Source organism: Choloepus didactylus, chromosome 18, assembly GCF_015220235.1.
Source record: "Choloepus didactylus isolate mChoDid1 chromosome 18, mChoDid1.pri, whole genome shotgun sequence".
Taxonomy (NCBI): Eukaryota; Metazoa; Chordata; class Mammalia; order Pilosa; family Megalonychidae; genus Choloepus; species Choloepus didactylus.
In genome coordinates this window covers 56,512,340-56,535,812 of record NC_051324.1, presented here as the reverse complement: position 1 = coordinate 56,535,812, position 23,473 = coordinate 56,512,340, and the positions used below count along the sequence as shown (strand labels likewise).

Here is a 23,473-nt window from a genome sequence, read left to right as displayed (position 1 = left end):
TATAAAAATAACCCATTGAGATTCAGGATTTGTAATCCTTTGGTAAATTCCATCTTGTCTGTTGCTACCCCTTCCTCTAGTTTAATCACTTTCCTGATCTGCAGGGATGTCTTGGCAGTGACTACCCTAACTTTTGTTGACATTATGGGAAAAGGGGACTTAACTGGTTGATGTTCTTGAAGAAGCTGTTGCCTCTGGGTTTGGGTACTTAACTGGCATAGGAGCTATCTGAAGGATTTAAGTTTCTGAATAATAAACTTAGTGAGTGAAACATTTATAAAGTCTCAGATAGGGACCCAGTTATTGTTTGGGGTTTTCGGGACTACTTTTGACTTGGGCTTATCATACTGTGGCCATTTGGGATAACCAGCAGAAGCTTGCACAGGAGTAACCTCCAGGACAGCCTCTTGACACTGTGTGAAATCTCTTAGCCACTGAAACCTTATTTTGCTGCCTTTTTCCCCTCCTGTTTCTCTCTATATAATTTTCTTTTTATTAATTGCTAGGGTACTAGAATAGCTAGAAGGAAAGAACTGAAATGGTGGAACTGTAGCCCATAACATTCTTTGAAATTTGCTATATAGCTACTCGTTAAGTTGTATATTGAAAATTATCACCTTTTTGTATATATGTGATATTTCACAATAAAGAAATAACTGAAACTGTAATACTGTAACCCATAACATTCTTGGAAATTTCCTGTGTAACTTTGAAAGTTATCACCTTTTTGCATATATGTGATATTTCACAGTAAGGAAATAACTGAAACTGTGGAACTGTAACCCATAACATTCTTTGAAATTTTCTAACTACTTGTTAAATTGCACTTGGAAAGTTATCACTTCTATGTAAATATGTTATATTCCACAATAATATAAAACAAAATGTTAAAAAAATAACCCATTGGTTTCAACAATTCAACGTATTTCAACATATATGGGGATAGAATGGTGGACAAACATCATCCCTTCTTTCTTCAAGCTTATAGTCTATTACAAAAACTAGTGCAAGAGAATAGGAAATTACAATTGTGCATTAAAACTTGTGATTGGGAAAGCATAGGTTGCTGGAAGAATGGCTAACTCGGGATCAAGGAAGGAAGGCTTCCTGGAGGAAGCAATATCCAAGATGAGGTTGGAAATACCTTGTCTGATTTTTGCAATACAGCATTCCCCAACACAATGTTCTCAATCTCAACTTTTCCACTAGTAGAGTAGCCACTGCTCTCTCATGTGAGTGTAATATAAATTGAGCACCTTGGGGAAATAAGTTAGGAAGCAGGCTTAAGAGAGAAGAGTATAGAGCATCCCAATCCAGGGATATCAGCCATTTTGCATCTTGGAATCAGTTGCTGCACATCTGCAAACCCCACTTCATGGCCCCGTTGCCCCTCATGAATCCAAAAGAGAGGGAGGAGGAAGGCACGTCCTGCCTTTGCTTCTCACTGCCACATGGTGTCACTATTGACAGATTTTCCTCAAATCTGTCCATCAAACCATGTGGTTCTGCAAACCCTGTTTCCCAAGTAGGTTGCTGCAGATCTTTGAGGGAAGATGATTAAATGTTGGGACTTGGTTCAGCTAGGGGTGACTCCTTGCTTGGGTTTCCAGGATTACAGCTCTTAGAGCTTATCCCACAAGGCTTTTCAGAATTGGACTAAGCTTTTACCCTCACAGACCTGGAACTTTTTCCTTTGCCTCCACAGGTATCCACACAACCAGGGGTCAGGGAGCTCTTCCCTGTCAATTCCTTTTTCCGTTGTTTTTTTCCTTGTCAATTCTTAAAGCATAACGAGTCTCATCTTTCTGGTATAATAGAGCTCATTGCTGTCCACCTTTTTAAGGGTAGCTGCCTTCATTGCCTCCAAAGGGCCCCAAACCCTGCAAAGCTTTGATCATTCTCTTTCAGCAAAGCAACCAGCTTACATTTAACTGCAGCTAATCAGAGTAGCTTCTCCAGGGGAATAATCTTCTCCAGGGGAAGAGAGCTATCTTTCACACTCCAAAAGTTTACTCTCTTAAGGATGATCATGGTGACTTTCTAGCATCTCTCTCTCTTGAACTGAGAAAACACAAGTTAAATCTTCAGTGGGGCTTCTTACTCTATGGATAATAACTATCTTATTGAATTACAATTAGAAAGAAGTGATATAGTACTTGTAAAACACTAGTATGGGATTGTATACATATATTCATAAATGTTAGCTTTTATTATTACACTAATAATGGCAGTGTTGGGCAATCATACCCATAATTATAATCATCATAAACTCAAAGGAAGAGTGAATTATCCATGGGAATCATGGAGGGCCATCAAAAGTCATATATACCATACACAGCCTTTCTCTTTTCCATTATATTCTCTCTTCCTCCTTTTCTACTCCCTTTCCCTCTCCTCTTTCCTCTACTTTTTCACCTGTTTTGATTCCTAAGATTTAGGACTACTAGTAGTATGACCAATAGTCCCAGTTTGCATTGAGCTGAGGTGTTCCTGGGATGCAGGACTTTCAGTGCTAAGACTGGGAAAGTCTCAGGCAAACCTGGATAAGTTGGTAACCTAATATCATCATAGTATTTCAAAGTATTTCACAGCCATGCTGAGACCTTCTGAATTAAATAAACTGCAAGACAAAGTATAATATCTGCTTGACCCAGAAGTCCAGACCCTGTAATTCTGAGGACTTGTGAAGAGAAGGGAAGGTGTTATTTCTGTTCACAAATATGTTCAAAGGGACAAAACTCACTGTATGTGTTTCAGCAATGCTAATGGAAGAAATTCAGAAGTGGTTATTTTAGGTTAGAGTAAATTCAGAAGATTACATGGAGTCAGAAAAACATTATTCCAGGGGTCAAGGATTACTTGAACTTTGCCAGTTGAGCTCTTCCTTGTGAGAGTCTTACTAATCTTACCCTCAGGAAAATTTTTCACTAGAAAATATTATTTGATGACCAGTTAGAATTAGAAGCAGAGAGTGCCACAACTCCTCCAGGTCTCTTGTGTCCTTTGGCCCTGTCTTAGTAATATGATAACTGCAGACAAGTGTATCTCATCTTTGTGGTCCCTGGTTCAGTGGTACTCAAACTTGTGTGCACATTAGAATCACCTGGAGAAAATTTAATCCTATTCATTCCAGGATCCCATCCCAGACCAATTAAATAAGAATCTCATGGAGTGAAGGGTAATGCATGACATGTTCAGAGAGCACCCCGGGTGTTTCTAATTTGCAGCAGAGTCTGGGATCCGCTGCCTAATCGAAGAAACTGCAAGGCAGAATAACAGCTGGCAAACCAAAGACTTTGGGGTAGATGGTCTTCAAGGTCTTTTTAAATTCTAAAATTTTGCAAAACCAGCCTGCAGCTTTGTAATTCTCTAACAGCAGTGGTGGCGTTGATTCTGCTGTATGAGTGGAGCTGGAGCATGGCCTCCCCTGCAGTCTACTGCTGTCCTGATGACCTTGCTTCAGAAACATCTGTAGTAGCAGCTCTCACACTCCTCTAATGGAGCACGACCTTGTAATTCCCCTGCCACATTCAATCAACAGATACTTATTAAGATGACTCACGTTTCCTTTTCAAACACTTACTCAAGTCAGAGATAATTATATTGGTGTTCATTACATCAACCTCCCAAAACCATGAGATTCTGAAATAATCCTAAGGCCAAATGAGGGATGTTGAAGGGAGATTGACTTTAGCCTAATGCAAGAAATTTTTTTCTGAAACCAGAGCCATCTAATAATAGAATAAGTTGCCTTGTGAGTTAGTGATTCTTTGGTGCTAGTGCTACACAAGTAGTAGTCAGAATATATAGGTCTATATACAGGTAAGGAAAGTATAGAATAAGATTCCTAAATCAGGAGGAATTAGGATAACCTATACAGCCCTTCTAACTCCAAAATTCCATGATTCTAAAACCAGACAATAAAAAAATAACCTAAGGCAAAGGAATGGTTTCTGAGCTTTATTATAAAATTAAACTCTAGAGTGCTGATCATTCCAACTGTTCTGGTTTGCTAATGCTGCCATTATGCAAAATACCAGAAATGGACTGACTTTTATAAAGGGGATTTATTTGGCTACAAATCTACAGTTTTAAGGCCATACAAGTATCCACACTAAGGCACCAACAAGTTGATACCTTCACTGAAGGAGAGCTGATGGCAACCAGAACACCTCTGTCAACTGGGAAGGCACATGGCTGCTGTCTGCTGGCCCTTTGTTCCTGGGTTGTGTTTCAAAATGGCTTTCTCCAAAATGTCTCTGGGTGTTTGTCTTAGCTCCTCTCTCTCAACTCCTGTGCATCCTTGCTTCTTTCTCCCAGGGCATTACTCTCTAAGCATGTGGGGGTCCTCTCTTAGCTTCTCTGGGGCAAACTCAGGGCTACATCTCTTAGCCTAGCATCTTCAAACATACTTCTCTCCACATCTCCAAGCATCTCCAAGCATCAGCAAGACCACCCTGAGTGGGCAGGGTCCATACCTCCATGGAAATAATTTAATCAAAGGTATCACCCACAGTTAGGTGAGTCACGTCTCCACAGAAACACTCAATGAAGAGGTTCCACCCAATAAGATTGGGTTAAAAAGATCATGACTTTTGTGGGGGACATAATATATCCAAACTGGTACATTCCACCCCCTGGACCTCAAAAAGACATGTTCTTTCCAAATGCAAAAATACATTCATTCCATCACAGTATAGATAAGTACAAAGTCTTAACATTATCCTCTGGCTGTGTGAACCTATGAAACTCAGAACAAGTCATCTGCTTCCAATATACAAAGGAGGGACAGTCATTGGATAAATAGTCCCATTGCCATAGGGAGAAATTGAAAGGAAAACAGAAGCCATGGGACCAAAACAATTCCTAAAACCTGCAGGGCAAACGTCATTAGATTTCAAAGTCTGAGAGTCATTTATCGAATGACATTTTATCCTTGGGGCTTGAGAGAGCAGGAGTCCAACCCTTTCCAAGGGCCTTCTCAGCAGCCCTTTTCTCTCCAAATGCTGGGGAGAGTGCTTGAACATAGCCACACATTGGGGAGACTACCTTCTTCTCGGCCCCACCCTCCTCAAACATGGGGCACCACCCAGACTCTGCCTCTCCAGGCCAAGACTCTCCCCTCTCCAAACAGTGGGGTGGTAGCCAGGCTCTTCCCAATCCCGAGGGAATGTGCTCCACCCTCTCTGAGGCCTGGGGTGGCAGCACTCTTCCTGAGCATGGAGGCAGAAGGCCTACCCTCTGCCTACAGGGTAAACTCACCCTTTCCACGTACATGGGTTGCTCTGTTGGTTGTCCCTTCTCTGAAGACATTTTTCTTTCAATCTGTCCCTGTTAAACCAGACTGGCAGTGGTTCCATTTATACAGATCTCGCAAAAAATTTGTTGGCTTGGCATGCAGCATACAGGGGTCAAAACTGTCAGACAATAGGACTTCCCACAAATCCTTTCTGGATAACTCCATCTCCAATCCTGGCTTGTACTGAAATGGCTGGCTGGTTCCAGGTTTCATTAAATCCCCACATGGAGCTGTAGCCTCCGGGGTTTCACTTTCTGGAAGCACAGAGTTTTCCATCAATTTCTGGTTTCTTTGTACCTAAGAGTTCAGTTCTCAGCTTATCTCTTTCCTCTTACATTCTACTATAGGCTGCAAGGAGAAGCCAGGCTGCATTTTCCATATTTAGTTTGGTGAGCTCTTCAGCTAAGTATCCCAGCTCGTCACTTTCAAATTCTGCCTTCTAGCCAACACCAAAACCCAGTTTTGCCAAATTCTCTGCCACTTTAAAACAAGGATCCCCTTTCTTCCAGTTGGCAATGACACATTCATCATTTCATTTAAGTCCTCATCAGAAGTATCTTTAGAGTCCATATTTCCACAAACAGTCTCTTCAAAGCAATCTTGGCCTTTTCTATCAAGCTCCTCACAATTCTTTTAGAATCTTCCCCTTATCCATTTAAAAAGCTGCTCCAATATGTTTGGTATTTGCAAACTCAGCAGTACCCCACTTCTCTGGTACCAAAATCTGTTCCGGTTTGCTAATGCTGCCATTATGCAAAATACCAGAAATGGACTGACTTTTATAAAGGGGATTTATTTGATTAAAAATTTACATTCTAAGGCCATGAAAGTGTCCATACTAAGGCACCAACAAGGAATAAATTAACTGAAGGAAGGCCAATGGCACCTCTGTCAGCTGGGAAGGCACGTGGCTGGCATCTGCTGGTCCTTTGCTCCTGGGTTGTGTTTCAAAATGGCTTTCTCCAAAACACCTCTGGGTGTCTGTCTTAGCGCCTCTCTCTCAACTCCTGTGCATCCTTGCTTCTTTCTCCCAGGGCGTTTCTCTCTAAGCGTCTAGGGGTCCTCTCTTAGCTTCTCTGGGGCAAACTCGGGGCTTCATTTCTTAGCCTAGCATCTTCAAACGTCCTTCTGTCCACATCTCCAAGCATCTCCGAGCATCAGTAAGCCCACTCTGAGTGAGCAGGGTCCACACCTCCATGGAAATAATTTAATCAAAGGTATCACCCACAGTTAGGTGAGTCACATCTCCACAGAAACACTCCATCAAGAGTTTCCACTCAATAAGATTGGGTTAAAAGATCATGACTTTTGTGGGGGACATAGTATATCCAAACTGGCACACCAAGTTTCAACCACTCTCAGAAGACATATGTTCCTAAATATAAAATAATTTTAAAATGAATACAATTGGGTCCTGTTTTAAAGAAAACCATTATAGCATACAAAAATCTGAACTTCTTAAAAAGACTAATTGGGGGTTGATTATTTGCATTATAAAAGGATTATTGGCTTTGTAAAATCATTCACACTTTGTGAGTAATAGAATTAACTCTGTGCCTCTAAGTATTGGTTTACAGGTCATTAGCCTCTTAACCAAGGGCTAGAAAGACCAAAAATTTAACTCTAAAGCATTAACTAGTACCTTTAAAGTTCATTTGAAATAAAAAAGAAACATCTGAGATGCCATTAGAAAAACAGGATATAATTTATAAATAAGTATTTAAACACTATCAGAAAACATGAAACACCCCAAAATTCAATGCACAAATAGATACAATTTCTTGAAAGCTGTAATGTGTCAATCACTTCAGAAATATGTCAATTCATTCTAAGCCTTGTGAGGCAATATATTATTATCTCCATTTTATAAGTGAGGAATCTGAGTCTCAGGATGGTCAAATAAGTTGCGCATGAGCCCAAATCAAAGTCTTTCTGATTCTGACTCTTACTATCAATTTACCCCAACCCACTACTCTTAGAACAAAATTGTTCACTGACAGCTTGAAGACTGAATATGTTTGGGCTAATCAGTGTCAGCCCATAGAATGTTTTCAATATGAATTAGTTGCCAAGTTTAAAAATTGGATTTCACATGAAAGTCTGGACGCCCCGTTCCTCAGAGAGTCAGGTGGTCTGGCGGCCCTGGTCTTGCGGCCCTGCTCCGGCAGCCCCAAATGGAGACAGGGCTGGGTGGTCCCTGCCTTGGCTGGGGCCTGAGTTCTTAGGGCTGCCCTGGTGTCCATCCCTTGCCTGGCAGCCGTCACGGGAAGCCTGAGTGTCCCTCATGACGGACCCCCACACCCAGCCCTCGCTACTTATGTCGTTGCCAATCTGCACCTGTTGGCCCTGAAGCAGCAACCCCCAACTGAGAACTTCCCGTCCCTCTCTTGCCCCAATTCCAACCCCAAACACTCTAGATCTGTCCTCTCCAAACCCATTTTTGCTTTCTTCAGATTTCCCAAGGTGGTTGGGACAAATGTGCATTCACCATAACGTTTCTGCATCAAGGTAGTTCTATGAATTCACACAATTCTACAGGCACATATGGGGCATTTTGCTTCCGCATTTAATAGCCTGTTTGGCTTTCATTTCTTCCCACTCTTGGGGAGCCTAGATTTGGTGATGCTGATGGGGGAGGAAGAAACGCCTCCAAGTTCTTCAGGGCGTGGGGTTGACCTGACCTGTGACCGACCTCTGATTGCTGAGCCCACAGACTTGGGGCAGTGGGACTTCGTGTGTAACGAGGAGTGAACGTGTCAGCTTCTTTCTGGCCCAGGAAGAGCTGGGTCAGTTATATTTCAGGGGTCTGGTTCCCAAGAGACTCCCCAGGCCTTCCCAACCCACCCCTCAGCCCTCCTCCAATCCTCCACTGTAACAGCATGGCACTCATCAGATAATATGATGCAACTTTATTTTATTAGGAAAGAGGATGGCAGGCACATGGAGTAGCAATATCCCGGGTAAGGAGAAATATTAGGGGAGGACTAAGAGAGATGCCCTTCCGCTAGACGGCACAGCTGCTTTCCACAAAGCGGCGACACTTCATGACCCGCAGGTACGTCTCAGTCTTGTGCAGGTCCTTCTTGAAGCAGGAGAGCAGCCCGTAGTTCTTGAGCAGCGCGTCATCACTGCGCAAGTTTGAGTCAAACTTGTCATAGGTTTGCTGGAGGATCTGCCCTGCCTGGGGGCTGCCATCTTCCAGCTCCTGCAAAAAGGAGGGGAGAGATGGAGAGGCCAGTCCTGGGCAGCTCTTCCTCCTTGTCCCGCCCACCTTTCCCCCGTCCCCTCCGGAGCTGAGAGACAAGGGATGGAGGATTCGATCCGGGGATGAGTAAGACGAGCCCTCCTGGGTCACTGCTCACAGGAGAGGGACATGACTGCCCTATCCCAGCCCCGTGCAAGCCCCTCCCCACCCTCAGCTAAGGCTCCGGGAGACGGAGGGCCTCCCTCAGGGTCAGGGGTGGGGGTGGGGGGAGGGGGTCCTCACCCTCATCAGGGCTTGGATGCCTTCCTCCAGGTCCTTCAGCTTCTCGTAGACACGGTCCGAGGTGCCAAACACCAGGCTGTTGGTGAAGACCCTGTTCAGGAACTGCATGGGCCCGAGCCACGACTGGATGAGCAGCAGCGAGAAGCGGAGCAGCTCCACGTCCTGCCGGGAGAGGGGTGGGCGCTGGGTGGGCGACGGGTGCGTGGGTGGGGCAGGGGCGCCCCACCAACCTGCCACGGCCTCTGACCGCGGGGCTTCGCCAGCATCCCATCCCCGGGGCGGGGGACGGTGGTGGCCACCTGGGGCGCGGTGCAGGTGGGGACCCCGCAGCCCACAGCCCGGGCTCCGGGGGAGAAGGGGGGGAACGTCTCAGAAAGCAGGGAGGCCCCTATTCCCTGACCGGGCTGCGGCCACTCACAGATTTCTGCTGGGCCTCGTCCTTGCCCGTGGGGGCCGGGATGGTCTCCGAGAAGCAGAAGGCAGCCCCGGCGTTGTGGACGGAATATCTCTGTCCCTCCGGAATGTATGTTCGCTCCTGGGACAAGACACGCCCCCCGAGGTCTGAGCCTGTGCACTGTTCTCATTGCTACTGTACTTGGGACACCCCCCTCCCTCAGGTTTTACTTCTCTCTCAGCATCTTCACTTGGCTTTTTAAAAAACCTGGAACTTGTCAGTTTCCTCCCAGTACACCCCTTCCTGTCCACTCCCCGACCCCCGTGCCCATTCCTTGGGAACTCACAAACTCTTTGTAGGTGTCTGCGGCCAGCTGGTGCAGGTGCTGGGCTCGGAGCACTGCATTGGCAAACAGGCTGGACAAGGGCATGGTGGGGAAGGCACACACCTCCCGAGGCCAGAGCAGGCAGAGCAGGGCGAAAGCCAGGAGCAGGGAGGGCCGAGCGCCTATAGGGAGACACGGGGTGAGGGAGGGGGCCCGGAGAGTGACAGGCTGCAGGACCATGACAGCTCTCTCCGTGCCCCAGGGACTGGGAACATTTTAAACCTGGCCAAAAGTCTGGGCTCCCGTTCAGAAGTCCCAAACCCAGAGGGGTAATGTCACGATCCCATCCACAGGGCTCCTCCATCTCCCTCAGTGCCCTCCAAGCCCAGGGATGTTTTAGGGGTGCTTACCGGCAGCCATCGCAGCTGGGTGAGCTGTCCTCAGGAACAGGAGTGGTTTGGAGAGCTGGGTTCCGGGATCCTGGAATTGGCCCTTTGCAGGCCCTTTTTATACCCTGGCTGCTACTCTCTCCACCCAGCCCCCACCTATTTTTTTTCTATGCATTTATACATGATGCGCTTGTGCTGATGGATAATTTAGAACCTCCTCCCACTCGTCCTGTTCCCTCTCCTCTCCTGGGGTCATGTCCCCTGGGATTGACCCCCCCCCCCCCCCCCCCCGTCGCTATCAGCCCCAGGAGGCTTGTGCACACACAGGGTCTCGGCTAGAGAGAGCCCTCTCAATCTATCCCCATTTTAGGGAGAGGTGGTCCAAGGGAGTGATGGTTGAGTCCAGAATATCATTGTAACCGAGAAGTTAGGATTTAAGGGCTGATGATGGTTATTGAATCATTATATAGATATTCTTTTTTACTTTCTGGTATATTAGAGTAGACAGAGGGAAATACCTGAAACCTGAACTGTAACCCAACTGCCTTGATATCTGATAATGATCATATAGCCTTTATCTTGTGCCCTTGTGATTGTAAAAACCTTGTGACTAACCTTCTCTTGTACCCATTTATCCAGTTTTTTGACTTTAAATGTCTTTTGATCACTAAAGACAGATTTTGGACTGATAGGCCATCTGTTCTCCCACTTTGCATCTAACAATAAAACTCCTCTCTTTTCAACCTTGGTGTCTCGGGAATTGGTCATTTGAGCGCATCAGGCAGAGAATCCACCACCTTGGTCTGGTAAAAATTTGGCGACCCCCAGATGGGACGAAGCCCAAGGCTCTGGAGCCCCGTAGGACAGGTAAGCGTGGTCACTGAGCCTTCTGCGGCTGCTGGACTGTACTTAGTCTAGAGGCTCTGCAATTGGGTTTTTCTCTGTCCTGCTGGCTCTCCAGACCCTTTTGGTGCCTTAAAAAGCTTCAAAGAGAGAAATCATTTCTAGTTTCAAGTCCCGACATCTGACTGGGTGAGTGGGTCATCAGGGTGAAAGTGGACTGGGGAGTTAATACGGTGGTTCGAGTCCCCTAGACCTAGGTTAAAGGCCCAGGTCTCACTTCCAGAACAATCCCCTTGCTTCTTGCTCTGACCTCGACACCTTTCTGTTTTCTGGGTACCATTCTGTATGGGGTTTGAGGACCCTGCCTCAAATTTATCTTTAGAGGATGCTATTGAAAAATAAATCATCCAACAATTAATTGTTATTTAAAGACATTAAGTAGGCCTGTTTAACTGTTAACTGATATGTTACCTAGGTATAGTGTTTAATGCTTGTTTAATTGTTAAGTTGATGTTACTTAGATATAATAATGCCTGTTTAATTGTTAAGTGGTGTGTTTGGTCTAGTTATTAATTGGTGTGTTACTTAAATATATAGTAAGTGTTAAGTCTCTTTAAATTTGTTTGTTGGTATCTTACTGAATTTGTATTAGTCAAGTCTTCCTAATTGGTTACTGATTAGGAAATTCTTTAAAAAGGGAACCTTTGGGCTGCATTGAAAAATTGGAAAGCTTTTAATTATGAGCCTATGAGAAAAGGGCTTATTTCTGTAACATAATCTGGCCTCAATATGATTTAAGATCAGGGGAGAAATAGCCTGAGAATGACTCTAGAATAGTTCTGCAAAAGGGCAGAAATGGGATAAGGTAATGTATATTCAGTCCTTTATTTGTCCCTCTCAAGAGTATTCCTGTGTTTCTGTTTCTTGTGACTAACTTTCTATTTGTGTCTTGTCTGCCTGTTCAATGTATATTCTCATACCTCTGGACGGTAACAACAAATTAACAAAAAACCTTAAAGAGCTCTATTTGAATTGCTTAAAAATGAATAAGTGCTTTTATCTACAAATTTATATAAATTAATACTCCTGGAGTCCTAGAAGAAAACCCCTCTGGGTAGCAGTGTTCAAAGCCTTAGTTTTGTAATTACTGTAAACATTACCTGGACATTAGAAAGAAACTGCCCCTGGAATTTCCCTAAGGCAGCAGAAGGCTGCCAGAGGGCTGCTTCTGGAAAAGGCAGAGACCTTTTCCAATTGTCTGGGTCATAGCCTTAAGTGAAATAGATCTTATAATCGGAAATAATTAAAACAAGGGTGTCGGAACTCTTAATTCCCACTGCCCTCACCTAAAACTCTTAAATTCAAGTTCGACAGACCAGACCTCATTTTTTTTCCCTGTCTCACCTACCTCTGCCCCAGGGCCTACCACCTAAGGCAGCTATGAGGGAAGGGCTGGGTGTAGAAAGATGGGGAGATGTAGTTTAGAATTCTTTCAACTGAGCCTAGAAATTAGAAATAGTAGGCATAGAAGAAATGCTGTGGAATAGGCCACGCTTGTTAAAAAATATTTTTTTCCAATAATACCTTTGCAAAGGCAACCATAGTAATCATATCATTAGTAAAATATAAATAGCCTTGGAATAGGAGTAACTGAATAAGATCTAATTGCCAAATTGTCAGTAAGTGAAATGAAAGTTCTTTGAGAACTATGGAAAAACCTAACTGGATTTAGGCTTGGGACAAATAAAACAATTGCAGCAAAATTTCCAGAATTTGATAGTTGATATACTTTTAAATTTGTCCATAATGTTGGGATATTATGAAAACAAAAAGGAAGTTTTTTCTAACCTCCAACAGAAGGAATAAAAAGCAAATAGACTTGCGAAATTGCAGTGGCAAAGTCTAGTCCAATTCCTGTTTTTATGATGATTTTTGAATCTAATAAATGCAATTTTATTTTGCTTAAGTATGTTCACTGTAAATGTATACAAGCTTACTGACAAAATAAGCTACTATTGTAAGTACATTCTCAAAGTTCCTCTTAAAAATAGCCAAACTAGACAGGTTGTGTAAACTGAGCTATGCCCCTGATAATGATGACACTTATATAAAATGTAATAAAAAGAAAGATATGCTGATGCTGCAAATATATCCTATTTAAGAAATTAGTTTAGTAAGAAATATAAGTGAGATTTTTGTAACATTGATTACCTGGATTTCAAAGAATCTGGCTTTTAAAGTACTTTGCCATTTGTTACCCCAGTATGTGGAAGAATTTGAATTTGTACTTTGTTAAGGTCAGGCAGTATATTCTGTGAGTATATTATATAATCAGGTTAGAAAGTGCTGTCGTGAATGGGAAAAACATAATTCTTAGCTTCAAAGAGTTTATATCCTTACTAGAATATATAGAATATACTTGTACAAGAGCATGGTATAAGACAGTAGTATTTAAAGTACCTGCTGAATATCTTAATAAAGAAATAAAAATGCTGGAACAATTTTAAAAAGCAGATAAATAAAAAATGGCTTAGGAAAACCTCATAAAGGAGATGACCCTTGTAAGACCTTTGAATAAGAAAATAGCATTTCAATGAATAGAGCTTTGAGCTAGTTTTTTTTGAAGCCATAACTTAATATTGCAAACTAACATTTTCCCAGTGTTATTCAGAACTTGGGAATAATGCTGAAAATTTCGAGTTTTTTCTGGATATAAACTCTTCAAAATGAACTGATTACATTTCAAACTTGGGCTTTTCTGACCTTGGAAGGTAGTGCTGGATTGGACTGAGAGATTTCAGGCATATTGTGAAGTAAATATTTGTGTGTCGTGAGTATAAATTATATAAAAGCCTGACTGTGCTCCAAACCCAAGCATATTTTTTTTTCCTTCCATTATGTTTTAGCATCTCTGTCTCTTCTCCCCTTCATGGATACTGTTACTGAAAGGTAGTATGCATGTTCAAAAAGCTTTGTAAACTTGTTATCAAATTTAGTTCTAATTGTATGCAGTGTGAATAAAAACTACAGGTGGGATGAATAGTATTTTTATTATTTTCCATACTAAGATAATCATATTTTCTGATTAAAGTGAATTTTGTATGTATTTGACTACAAGCCTTGAATGGATATGGAGCGTTATGAAAGGGTTATAAAAGTGAGTTCTGTCTGTCATAATCAATGCTGACCAAAAATTTGATAAGCCTGTTTATAATGTTTCGTTAAAAAAAGAGCTTTTGTGTCAAACTGTGTATTCTTACAAAACCAAAGTTTAATTTACTCTGTTGAAATAATGTGGATTGTTAGTCTGCTCTTAATGAAAAGTTTTAAAATGTTTTTCTTAACCATCCAAGTACTCTGTGTAGAAGACAAAGATTTTATATCAGAATAATATCCTTCTTGACATTAATATTTATGTTAACCTTATCATCCTTTGTTTCAGAAGATGTCTTCTCACTTTTAAAGGAAAACTGTTACAAAGGATTTGTTCTTGCACTTTGTAAAAGTGAGGTGTAAAAAATAGTTTAACATATTACAAAGGAGGTATTAGGAAAATATTACAATAATTAATATTTTTTATCCTTTGTTATCTAAATTTGTATGGGTGAAATATTATTCATATATTTAGAGATTGTGTAGAATTCCTAAAAACTTGACAATGTTCATTTTATATCCTGATACTAATCTGTATGATGTTCGACAACAGTATGATTTTGTTAGTCATGGTTTTAGTTATTCTGAGAAAAAGGCTACAGATCATGAAACAGCCAAATTTACTTGTCAGTTGCACTGTTGGTTCTAATCCTTTTCTAAAAGTATATGTAGTCAGCTGTAAGTCAGAACTTCATCTGCAACAACAAAAAGAAGGGACTTTAAAAGAGAAGCAAGACAAATGTGTAAATTATGTTTGACCTGTTAATTAACATAACTCTGGTAAATGTGTAAAGGTGAAACAGGACAAACCTCTGCTATGGTTTATGGTTGACCCCAATATAAAACAACTGTCAAATGTTTTTATTTCTCAAAGTAGCTTCATTTAAAATGCTTATCAGAAAATTGGGGCTTAGATTGTAGGCTTTTACAGCAGTCATGTTTACTCTTGAGCTTTAACTGTTATTTCTAAATTCTGATGTGCTTTGCTCTTTGTATAACCTGGTAGTTCCCTAGTACTTTAGGTATCTGTGTGACTCCTGAGACTCAGAGTTACACTTCTCCGGCTCTGAAAGTCAGCATTACTCTAAACAGCAACTGTTAAAAAGCTGAAAAAAAATCAGACTTCAATTAAAGTGTGAAAAAAGCTAATCAGGTTAAAATTAAGGTAAATCAAAATACAAGATAAAGGATAATAATGTCTGTATTTTAAAACTTTTGACTTCTGTGTGAGACCAAAAGATGTTTATTTCATCCAAAAGTTAATTTTTCTATAGCACACTATCTAATTTAACCTCTCTAGTTAGTTTATTTAGACAACCTAATTTTGCTTTATTTGACATGGAACTTAGAATAAGGAATAAAATCTTGATATTATTTACAAGTTACTGTTATACACTGATGCATTTCAAAGTATTTTAGGAAAACAAAAAAAGAGAAAGTATTTGCAAGGTCTCTTGAGGGACTAGAGAAAAAGTGGAACTGTTAAACTTCCCTAACGGGGAAATTTCTGATGTTCTCTTAGGCAGTGGGGGCTCCCAGTTTGATGGGCCAGGCCCTCAATTTTGAGGCTTACCCTTGTGAAACTTATTTCGGTGATGGCAAAGCTAAGCCTATTTATAATTAATGCCTAAGAGCCACCCCAGAAAACCTCTTTTGTTACTCAAATGTGGTCTCTCTCCAAGCCAAACTCTGCAAATAAACTCACTACCTCCCCGCTATGTGGGACATGACTTCCAGGGGTGTAAGTCTCCCTGACAACATGGGACATGACTCCCAGAGATGAGCCTGGTCCTGGAATCATGTAATTGGATAACCAAAAGGGGAAAAAGAAGTAAATAGAGTTTCAATGGCTAAGAGATTTCAAATCGAGTTGAGAAGTCATTCTGGAGGTTACTCTTTTGCAAATATCAGCCAGATATTACAAACTGCTACCACATGGCAAGCCCCAACCAAGAGTGTTCCTAAAAACCCTAAAGGATACCCTGGGTTCTATAAAAGTTTTACTTATTAAGTTTGTTTTTCAGAGACTCAAAGCCTCCGGATTGTTCTTATGCCAGATAAACTCTGAAACCCAGAAGTACCAGTCTCTCCAAGAACAACAACCAGCTTCCTCTGCCCCATAATGTTGACACCATTTTTCAGCATGAAGAGGTTAGAAGAGTCATCTTCCAGATATCCCTCAAGACTGAGGGAAAATTATCAAATGAGAGGGAGGAGTTGTAACTGAGAAGTTAGGATTTAAGGACTGGTTATGATTACTGAATAATTATGTAGATATTTCCTTTTTCCTTTCTGGTATATTAGAGTAGACAGAGGGAAATGCCTGAAACCTGAACTGTAATCCAGCTGCCTTGATCTCTGATAATGAGTCTATAGCCTTTAGCTTGTGCCCTTGTGATTGTAAAACCTTGTGACTTACCTTCGCTTGTATCCATTTATCCAGTTTTTCGACTTTAAAGTCTTATGATCACTAAAGACAGATTTTGGACCCATGGGCCATATATTTTCCTGCTTTACGCCTAGCAATAAAACTCGTTCTTTCTTTGAAACGCTGGTGTCTCAGGAATTGGTCATTGAGCACATCGGGCAGAGAGTCCACCACTGGTCCAGTAGCAGCATTGTGGGTTTGTCCACTGGGGTGAGGAGGGCCCACCCTGGTCCCCCAAATGGGGGCTGTGTTAGGATGGCTGCTCGTTGGGAGCTGTGCAGACCCTTCTCTATTCTCCATCCCTTATCCTCTTCCCTGCACTGTTCCGCTCCACCTCCAGAGAGAATGTGTGTGTTGGTACAAGGGGACAACCACAGCCAGTGAATTCTAGGGTTTCTGGGCACAGTTCAGCCCCCCACCCTCCCACTTCCTGGTGGGGCCTGGGGCAGCTGGGTGCAGTACTAATACTGCCCAGTAGAGGGCACCAACCCTACACAATTGCACTTCCCTTTCCCTGGGGGCCTGGGGTTCTCAGGTCCGTGGGGCAAAGGACCAACACTTCACTAACTGCCCCCGCTCCTCAGAACCTGCCACCGAGATGCATACCAAGAGGCACAAATCCCGGAAACGGGCACAGACAACAAGTGCTTCCGCCTGCAGCCCTTTTCACCTTCAGACAACTTCAAATTTGGAAGAGCCCTTGGGGGCTTGAGCCTCCTCCGTAGTGCTGTCTCACGACCTCCAACTCTTTTTTCTCCTTCTACTGTTTGTATTCACATAGAGCAGATTGCAAAGAGCCCTGCTATGCATGCTCACAGTTGACCCCACCACCCTCCTGTGTAGGAAATGTTATCACCCGGTTTTACAGAGGAAGAGATCAGCTCAGTTGAGGTAGCAAATCTCCAAAGCCTTGCTGTTCCGCTACGTCATGTTGCATCATCCAAAGCCCTTTCTCCAACAGACTATGTGGGTGCCGCTCAGCTGTTTTCACTTTCAAATCACTCTGAATACAGGAATGCTGTCCCTAACTGAAGGAACGTTTTGCTTCATTTTGTCCTCCCCTAAGGGGCAGCTTATCCTCTTTCATTTCCCAAGTGAGAAGGGTCCAGAGACTCGGGGTGCCACGCGGGAGATCACATGACAGGGCACGGCCAGGACAGCTCCCCTCCGGTGCCCAGGGTGGGGGCTGTTTCAACATCTGGAGGCCACCAGCGTCAAAAAGCCCCAGGGCTCGGAGCAGGAAAGAACACTCCCCTATGCTTAAATCTTCCACCCCCTGAATGGAAGAGCATTTAGCACTTGACACTGTGAGAAAACAAACAAGCAATTAAGCAAACATTTCCAGAGGTGGTTGGTTGCAGGGTTGGCACTCAGCTTCGATGCGCCACACCTCTGTGGTCCAGATGGAGCCCACTTGGGTCTTGCCACCTCCCCTGCCAGACGTTTTTGGGACCAGAAGGCAGCAGAGCTTCCTTTTTTCCCATCATCCCCAAATCTGTGCCCAAATGGCTCTGATTCATTCTCAGCTGGGGAGGGTAGTGGGATCTCTGGGAGCTGGTCTCCAGGCAGGACTGTGGGAGGGTCACTTGGGCTGTCAATGAAAACCCAAGCTCTGAAGAAGGTGGGACACGGGGAAGGCCAGGACACCCCCTCTCCTCTCCACCTTCCAATCCCACCAAAGAGGAGGAGCCAGGTGGGAAGTGAAGGAGGGACCTGAGTCCCATGAGGCCTCTGTCTGCCTCTCCTGCTACCTGGGTGGTGGGGCACTGAAGTAGAGTCTCTGTGACAGAGGCTCTTAGCCAAGACTGGGGACTTGTGTGTGGATTGGGGGGAAGCCTCAGGCCGCCCCTAGGAGGGAGGGCAGCAGGAGACACAGTTGGGGGTGGCCCGATGGCCACACAAAGTGGGCACCAGTGAAGCATGGCTGTGGCTTCCCCAGGCAGGTTACTGCCAAGAGCAGGTGGGACCGTCAGGGGTGTGGGGAAGGGTGTCTCCTCTGGCCACACCCACTTCTGTTGACTTCAGAACTGGGTTGGCCTAGAAGACTCTGGGGACCCTTGAGGATACACTTTGCACCTTCCGAAAAGGTTATCATGGCAACCACGGGAACCAAAGAGGGAAGCACTGAAGGGTATGCTTGTGGGGTGGTGGTAGTGCTGGTGGTGGAAGTTGGTGGCCCTTTTCTCTGGCCTGTCCCTTTCAGGGCCTTCACTGATGGAGACCAACACATAACTCATCGCTAAGAGAAGATAAACTTTGAATCAGACTTGGGATCTTCCCTGCAGTGCTGGGAAGTCAGTTGCCCTTTAGCCTCCTGGTCCTCCCGGGCCCAGTAGCCCTTTCTGGGGGCAAAAGCCTCTGAGTGGCTGGTAGGCAGAGGCTGTGATCAGCATCTCCCCCAACCATCTTGGTTTTTCTTAAGCACGCCTCTTTAATCATTCAGGATCCATGAATTTCTCTCAGTGTGTCTGGAAGCCTTTAATATTTCCAGCTGAACCACCTCTGGGATTCTCTGTACCTACTGCAGAAGGTCACACATCTGCTCTGGGACCCCTCTTAGGTTCAAGCCCCTGGGGTTTGGAGCAGCCTCATTTTTAGAGCCATGCTCACCGCGGCCTCAGGGATGGCCTCAGAAGGACTGGTGGCAGCCCTTTCATTCACCTTGGGTGACTCGAAGCCCATACTTGTGGCCTCTGGCTTTCTTCAGCCTTCCAGGAGATGCTCTCAGGACCCGCTCCACCTCTTCTTCACTTCCATCCTTTACATGGGTCTTGGCACCAAGCTGATCACTCAGCAGAGAGAACATTGTCTGAGGATTCCCAAGGGCTTTTCCAGGAGAAGTGGGGAGGGAGACCAACATTTCTGAGTGTCCACCGTGTGTCAGGTCCCCTACTGGACAATAGGGGGTATGTGTGCATCTCTTAGCTGAGGACACTGAGGCTCAAGGAGATAAAGTTGGTGACCCCAGCTCCTACGATGGCTGCCCAAGGCCCACTGCCTTCCCCGCACGTAGGGCCCTTTAGAACCCCCATCTTTTTAAGTCAGCAGTGCTGATGGCCACGAAGCAGGGATCAAGTCCCAGCACAGGAGATATTCAGTGAAGGTGGGAGAAATTGAACCAAGTAACTGCAGCCCCAAAATGAGGTGTCCACAGCACTAAAAAAAGAGACAGAGAAAACAACCCGATGTAGCCTGATTTAATGAACTAAGCCACACTGTCCTTCACATTTGTATTGCACGTTTCAATGTACATCGTGTTTTCACTTCCTTTATCTCATCGGACCCTTGAATTTGCCAAATGATGAGGCCAGGGGTTCATGCATGGACGGGGGTTTGGAGGGCTGGGGGGGGGAAGGGGGGAGCAGACACTTCTGTGTATTGCTGGGGTTGTAGTTTACACTGGTTGAGCAATTCTGAAAAATCTGGAGGTACATAACAAAGCATACCACAGGACCTGCTAGTTTCCACTCTGGGGATTATTTCCCAGGGAGGTAGGCCCATTTGAAAAGGAATTTATAGGTACCGAGGTATCTCCAGCTATTGTGGGAAACTGGGGCACTTTCCTGATGCCCTCAGCTGAAAAGAAGTTCTCCCTCTTTTTACCTTGTCCTGCAGGTATTTGTGGACATCTTATTTCCCTTACTGGATTGTAAGCTCTTTGACGTTGGATTCATTCATTCCCTCACTCATTCACTTATTCTCTTATTCATGTATTAACATATTATGTTATGCCCATACCATATGCCAGACATTGTACCAGGCAGATGGGCATACCAAGATGAGCCAAAGATATGATTCCTTCTCTTCTGGAGCTTTACAGTCTACTGAGTAGTAATAAATAATATATAATGGCAAAATAAATACAGTGCTTTCAAATGGTGAAAACAGCCATGAAGGAAGCAATGAAAATGTAGAGATGAGAGAATAGCCCGGGGAGGGGGGGAACTGAGCAGCAGGCACAGTAACTCAACAAGTGTCTGCCAAGTGGATTGAATGAACGGAAACTCAACGTCAAGGAAAGAACTCAAATATCCAACCAGCCGGGAAGGTGGGCAGGCAATGTCGTGTCTTAATGTCCTGCTACTTTAAAATAACAAGCACCTGAACTCGCAACTCATGGCAATACGTACATGGAAAAAAGTTATATGAAAAAAGTAGAACAAGGCAGTATGCATATTCTGATTCCAAGTACATACAAACATTCCATTCAAACTCAGAACTCGGGAAACCTTAGCCCTAAGCAGGACCTCAAGGGGCATTTAGCCCTCCCTCCCGCCCTATGGAGAAAGTGGTGTTAAGAGTTGAGAAAAATGTCTTTTTTTTTTTTTTTTAATTTGCAAATTGCATTAGGGTCAGTCTGGATGTGTTTTAACAAGCTACAATGTGATTGAATTCAAGATTTGAGGCTCAGTAATTTTAGTTCTCTGTAAAGTTACTGAAGTTTCCAAGAAAAGTCTTCTGGGGTAGGTAGGGCAGGCTGCTGGTTCTTTTTGTTTTGTTTTTTGCAAGTGAGTCAATAGCAGGACCTGAGAGCTCATAACCAGGAGCAGCTCGGAGACTTGGGGCTCAGAGTCCAGCTACTGAGATGGAGTTGAGAGAGCAGAGCGTGTGTGGACAGAACCAGGGGACCCGGACTCGCCTTCCAGGAGGGCCTTAGGCCCTGCCCAGAATTGGCCAGTTCACCTGCTGAAGGAGTCACACTCCCGGCTGGTGACAACCAAACAGCGGCGGCTTTTTGCTTTTTGCGCTTTGTTTTGTTTTGTTTTTCTCTCACCTCTGATTTAGCTGGAAAAATACCCAGACCCAGGGGTCCAGGGCATCGGACCTGGTGGCACCTGCAGCGAGAGGGCCGGAAGTCAAGCTAGAACGGAGGGGGAGCCAGCCTGTGCCTAAACCAGTGCCCCGAGGGACCCAGCTGGATTCCCCCAGTGGGCAGTGGGGCATGTGCCCATGAAGGGGGCCTCGGGCTGCACTCTGGGGAGGGGGTGGGGTCCAGGGGCCTGACCTCTCAGGGGTGCTTCATGGGGGCACCCATCCCCCTGACCCCAAGCCCCCGGCCCCGGCTTCAGAACTTGAGAACAAGGAAGAGCAGACCTTGAAAAGCGTGCATCTGTGGAGATGGCCCAAGTTGTCCCTGGATCCCTCCCAGTCCACCCACCCACTCCTCTTCTGAGTCTGCTGCTACGAAGTCCTTGAAGGGAGGCAGCTGTGATGTGGTGGAAAGAAACTGGGTTTGGAGTCAGAAGGTCTGAGTGTGCCTTTTGACCAATTATGGTAGCCACCCTGAGCCTTGATTTCCTTATCTGTAAAAGGGGAAAACGCTACGCCCTGCCGGGTCATGCTGGGACTTAAGCCAGATAATGAGAACACATATGGAGGTGTCAATAAATATCTGTTGGACCCAGTAAGAGCATTTATTTGGCTCATGTTCTGTATCTTGATGGTGGCGGTGGTTTTTAAACAAACAGATACGTGGGCTAAAATTCCTACTCCTGGACGTCAAGAGAAAAAGTCAATTTTACCATATGATAATTTAAAAAAATAAAGCATCTGGTTCAGTTTTATGGTGCTCATTTCACACATAAGGCAGCTGAGACCTGAGATGCTCCTTGTCCCTGTCATCCCCACCCAGCTTTGTTTCCGCTGTCTACACTCACGGTTCTGGGGACCGATGGCCTGTTAGGCAGACACACAGCACACTTGGTCTAAGACCCTAAGACAGCAACCTGGAGCAGGGAGGGGCTCTAGAGAAGCCCGTGAGGGAAAGTGCCCCTTGGGGGTGTCCCAAGGATGGCGCAGATCTAGCTGAATCACACGACTCAGTCAACAAACACTTGAAAGCCTTCAGGAAACTCAGGCATGCAGAGATATTCAACACCGAGACTTTCAGTAGCTCCAAGGTGTCCCCCCACCCAGGGCAGCCCCAGGCAGGGGGAGACCCTGGCGGGAAGAGAAGTGAAGACTCTCCCCAACTCTTCGCCCTGGCCCCTCTGCCCAGAGTCCCCGGTGGAGGAGGTGGGAGGACAAAATTAGCGGCGCTATGCAAAGCAGCAGGAAAGTAAGGCTCCAGCTCAGTGGAGACAGATGCCAAAACAAGCCAGTTCCCTGGCAGCCCAGAGATCGCGGCGGGAGCAGGGCCCGGCCCAGGGTGGGCCCCCGGGAGCGGCAGAGGGATTGAAACCCGATGCAGGGGATGCCTCCCCCACCTGCCCCAACACTCCTTTCCAGGGGAAATCTAGTTAAAACAGGTTAAGGGAATCCAGAGCATGAATGGCAGAGAGGTGTTTTGGGGTCCCCCAAAGGTCAGCGAGAAGTGGAGGGCAGCTTGGCTCAAGAAGGTGGCTTTGCTCATGGAGGCGAATTGCATTGAGCTCCCAGCTGTGAGCTGCTCCCAGAAACTCCCACAGCTGGAGGGTCGGGGCCCTAATTTGTAGGGCCTTGGAGACTGTTTCGTGGGGTCCTAGGGGCTCTGATGTGATGATACTGGGAAAGTCTAAAGGGGTCACCTGATAAGAAGCCCCCAAAGTTCACCACTGCACAGCACAGCCTTTCTTAGGAATCTCTCTCTTGCATGACTCTCATACCAAAATAGTTCCAGGCTGGGTGGGGGCAGGGGCAGAGGTGTGTGGCAGAGGCAGGGGAAACCCCTACCCTCAGGGAGCTTCCAGTCTAGCTGGAGAACCAAGGCCCATGTGTGGGACCAGTGAGAGCAGCACAAGGCAGTAGGTCGGCCAGAGCTGCATGAGACAGTCTGAACGGGGCTTGGGCAGGGACTGGGGCACTTCAGGAGGACTTCCTAGAGGTGGAGGGCCTTGAAGGACAGCAGACTTGTGATAGGCAGAAGAGAGACAGAGGAGGGTAAGATGCTCCAGGGCAGAGATCCAGCCCTACACAGCAAGACTTGGTTGCTGTGTGTGGCTAAATGGAACTCAGGGTAGGGCCATCCCTTGGAGGGGAAGGGCCTGTCCAATCACCCTTTCTCCAGTTGCCCTGGGGACATGACCGCAGGACCCCACTGGGCCTTCGGAAAGGCGCGGGAGGGGTAGCCCAAGAAACTCTCCCTCCCAAACCTCACAGGCCCATGGGTGCCCACATTCAGGCAACATTCGTGCCCAAACAGGCCCTCCCGTCCACCCCATAGCCATAAGAGGTCAT

At 45.1% G+C, this 23,473-nt stretch overlaps 1 protein-coding gene across 1 annotated transcript; it reads right to left on the bottom strand.

Moving 5' to 3' along the window:
* Positions 1 to 8,283: 8,283 nt before the first annotated feature.
* On the bottom strand, positions 8,284 to 9,745 carry GH1 (growth hormone 1). The gene is made up of 4 exons (XM_037810516.1): positions 9,527 to 9,745; positions 9,205 to 9,321; positions 8,787 to 8,948; positions 8,284 to 8,504 (listed from the first exon to the last, which is right to left on the bottom strand). Exons 1-4 carry the CDS (start codon positions 9,743 to 9,745, stop codon positions 8,304 to 8,306), a joined length of 699 nt encoding a protein of 232 aa, XP_037666444.1. The 3' UTR covers positions 8,284 to 8,303.
* Between the last annotated feature and the right edge of the window lie 13,728 nt (positions 9,746 to 23,473).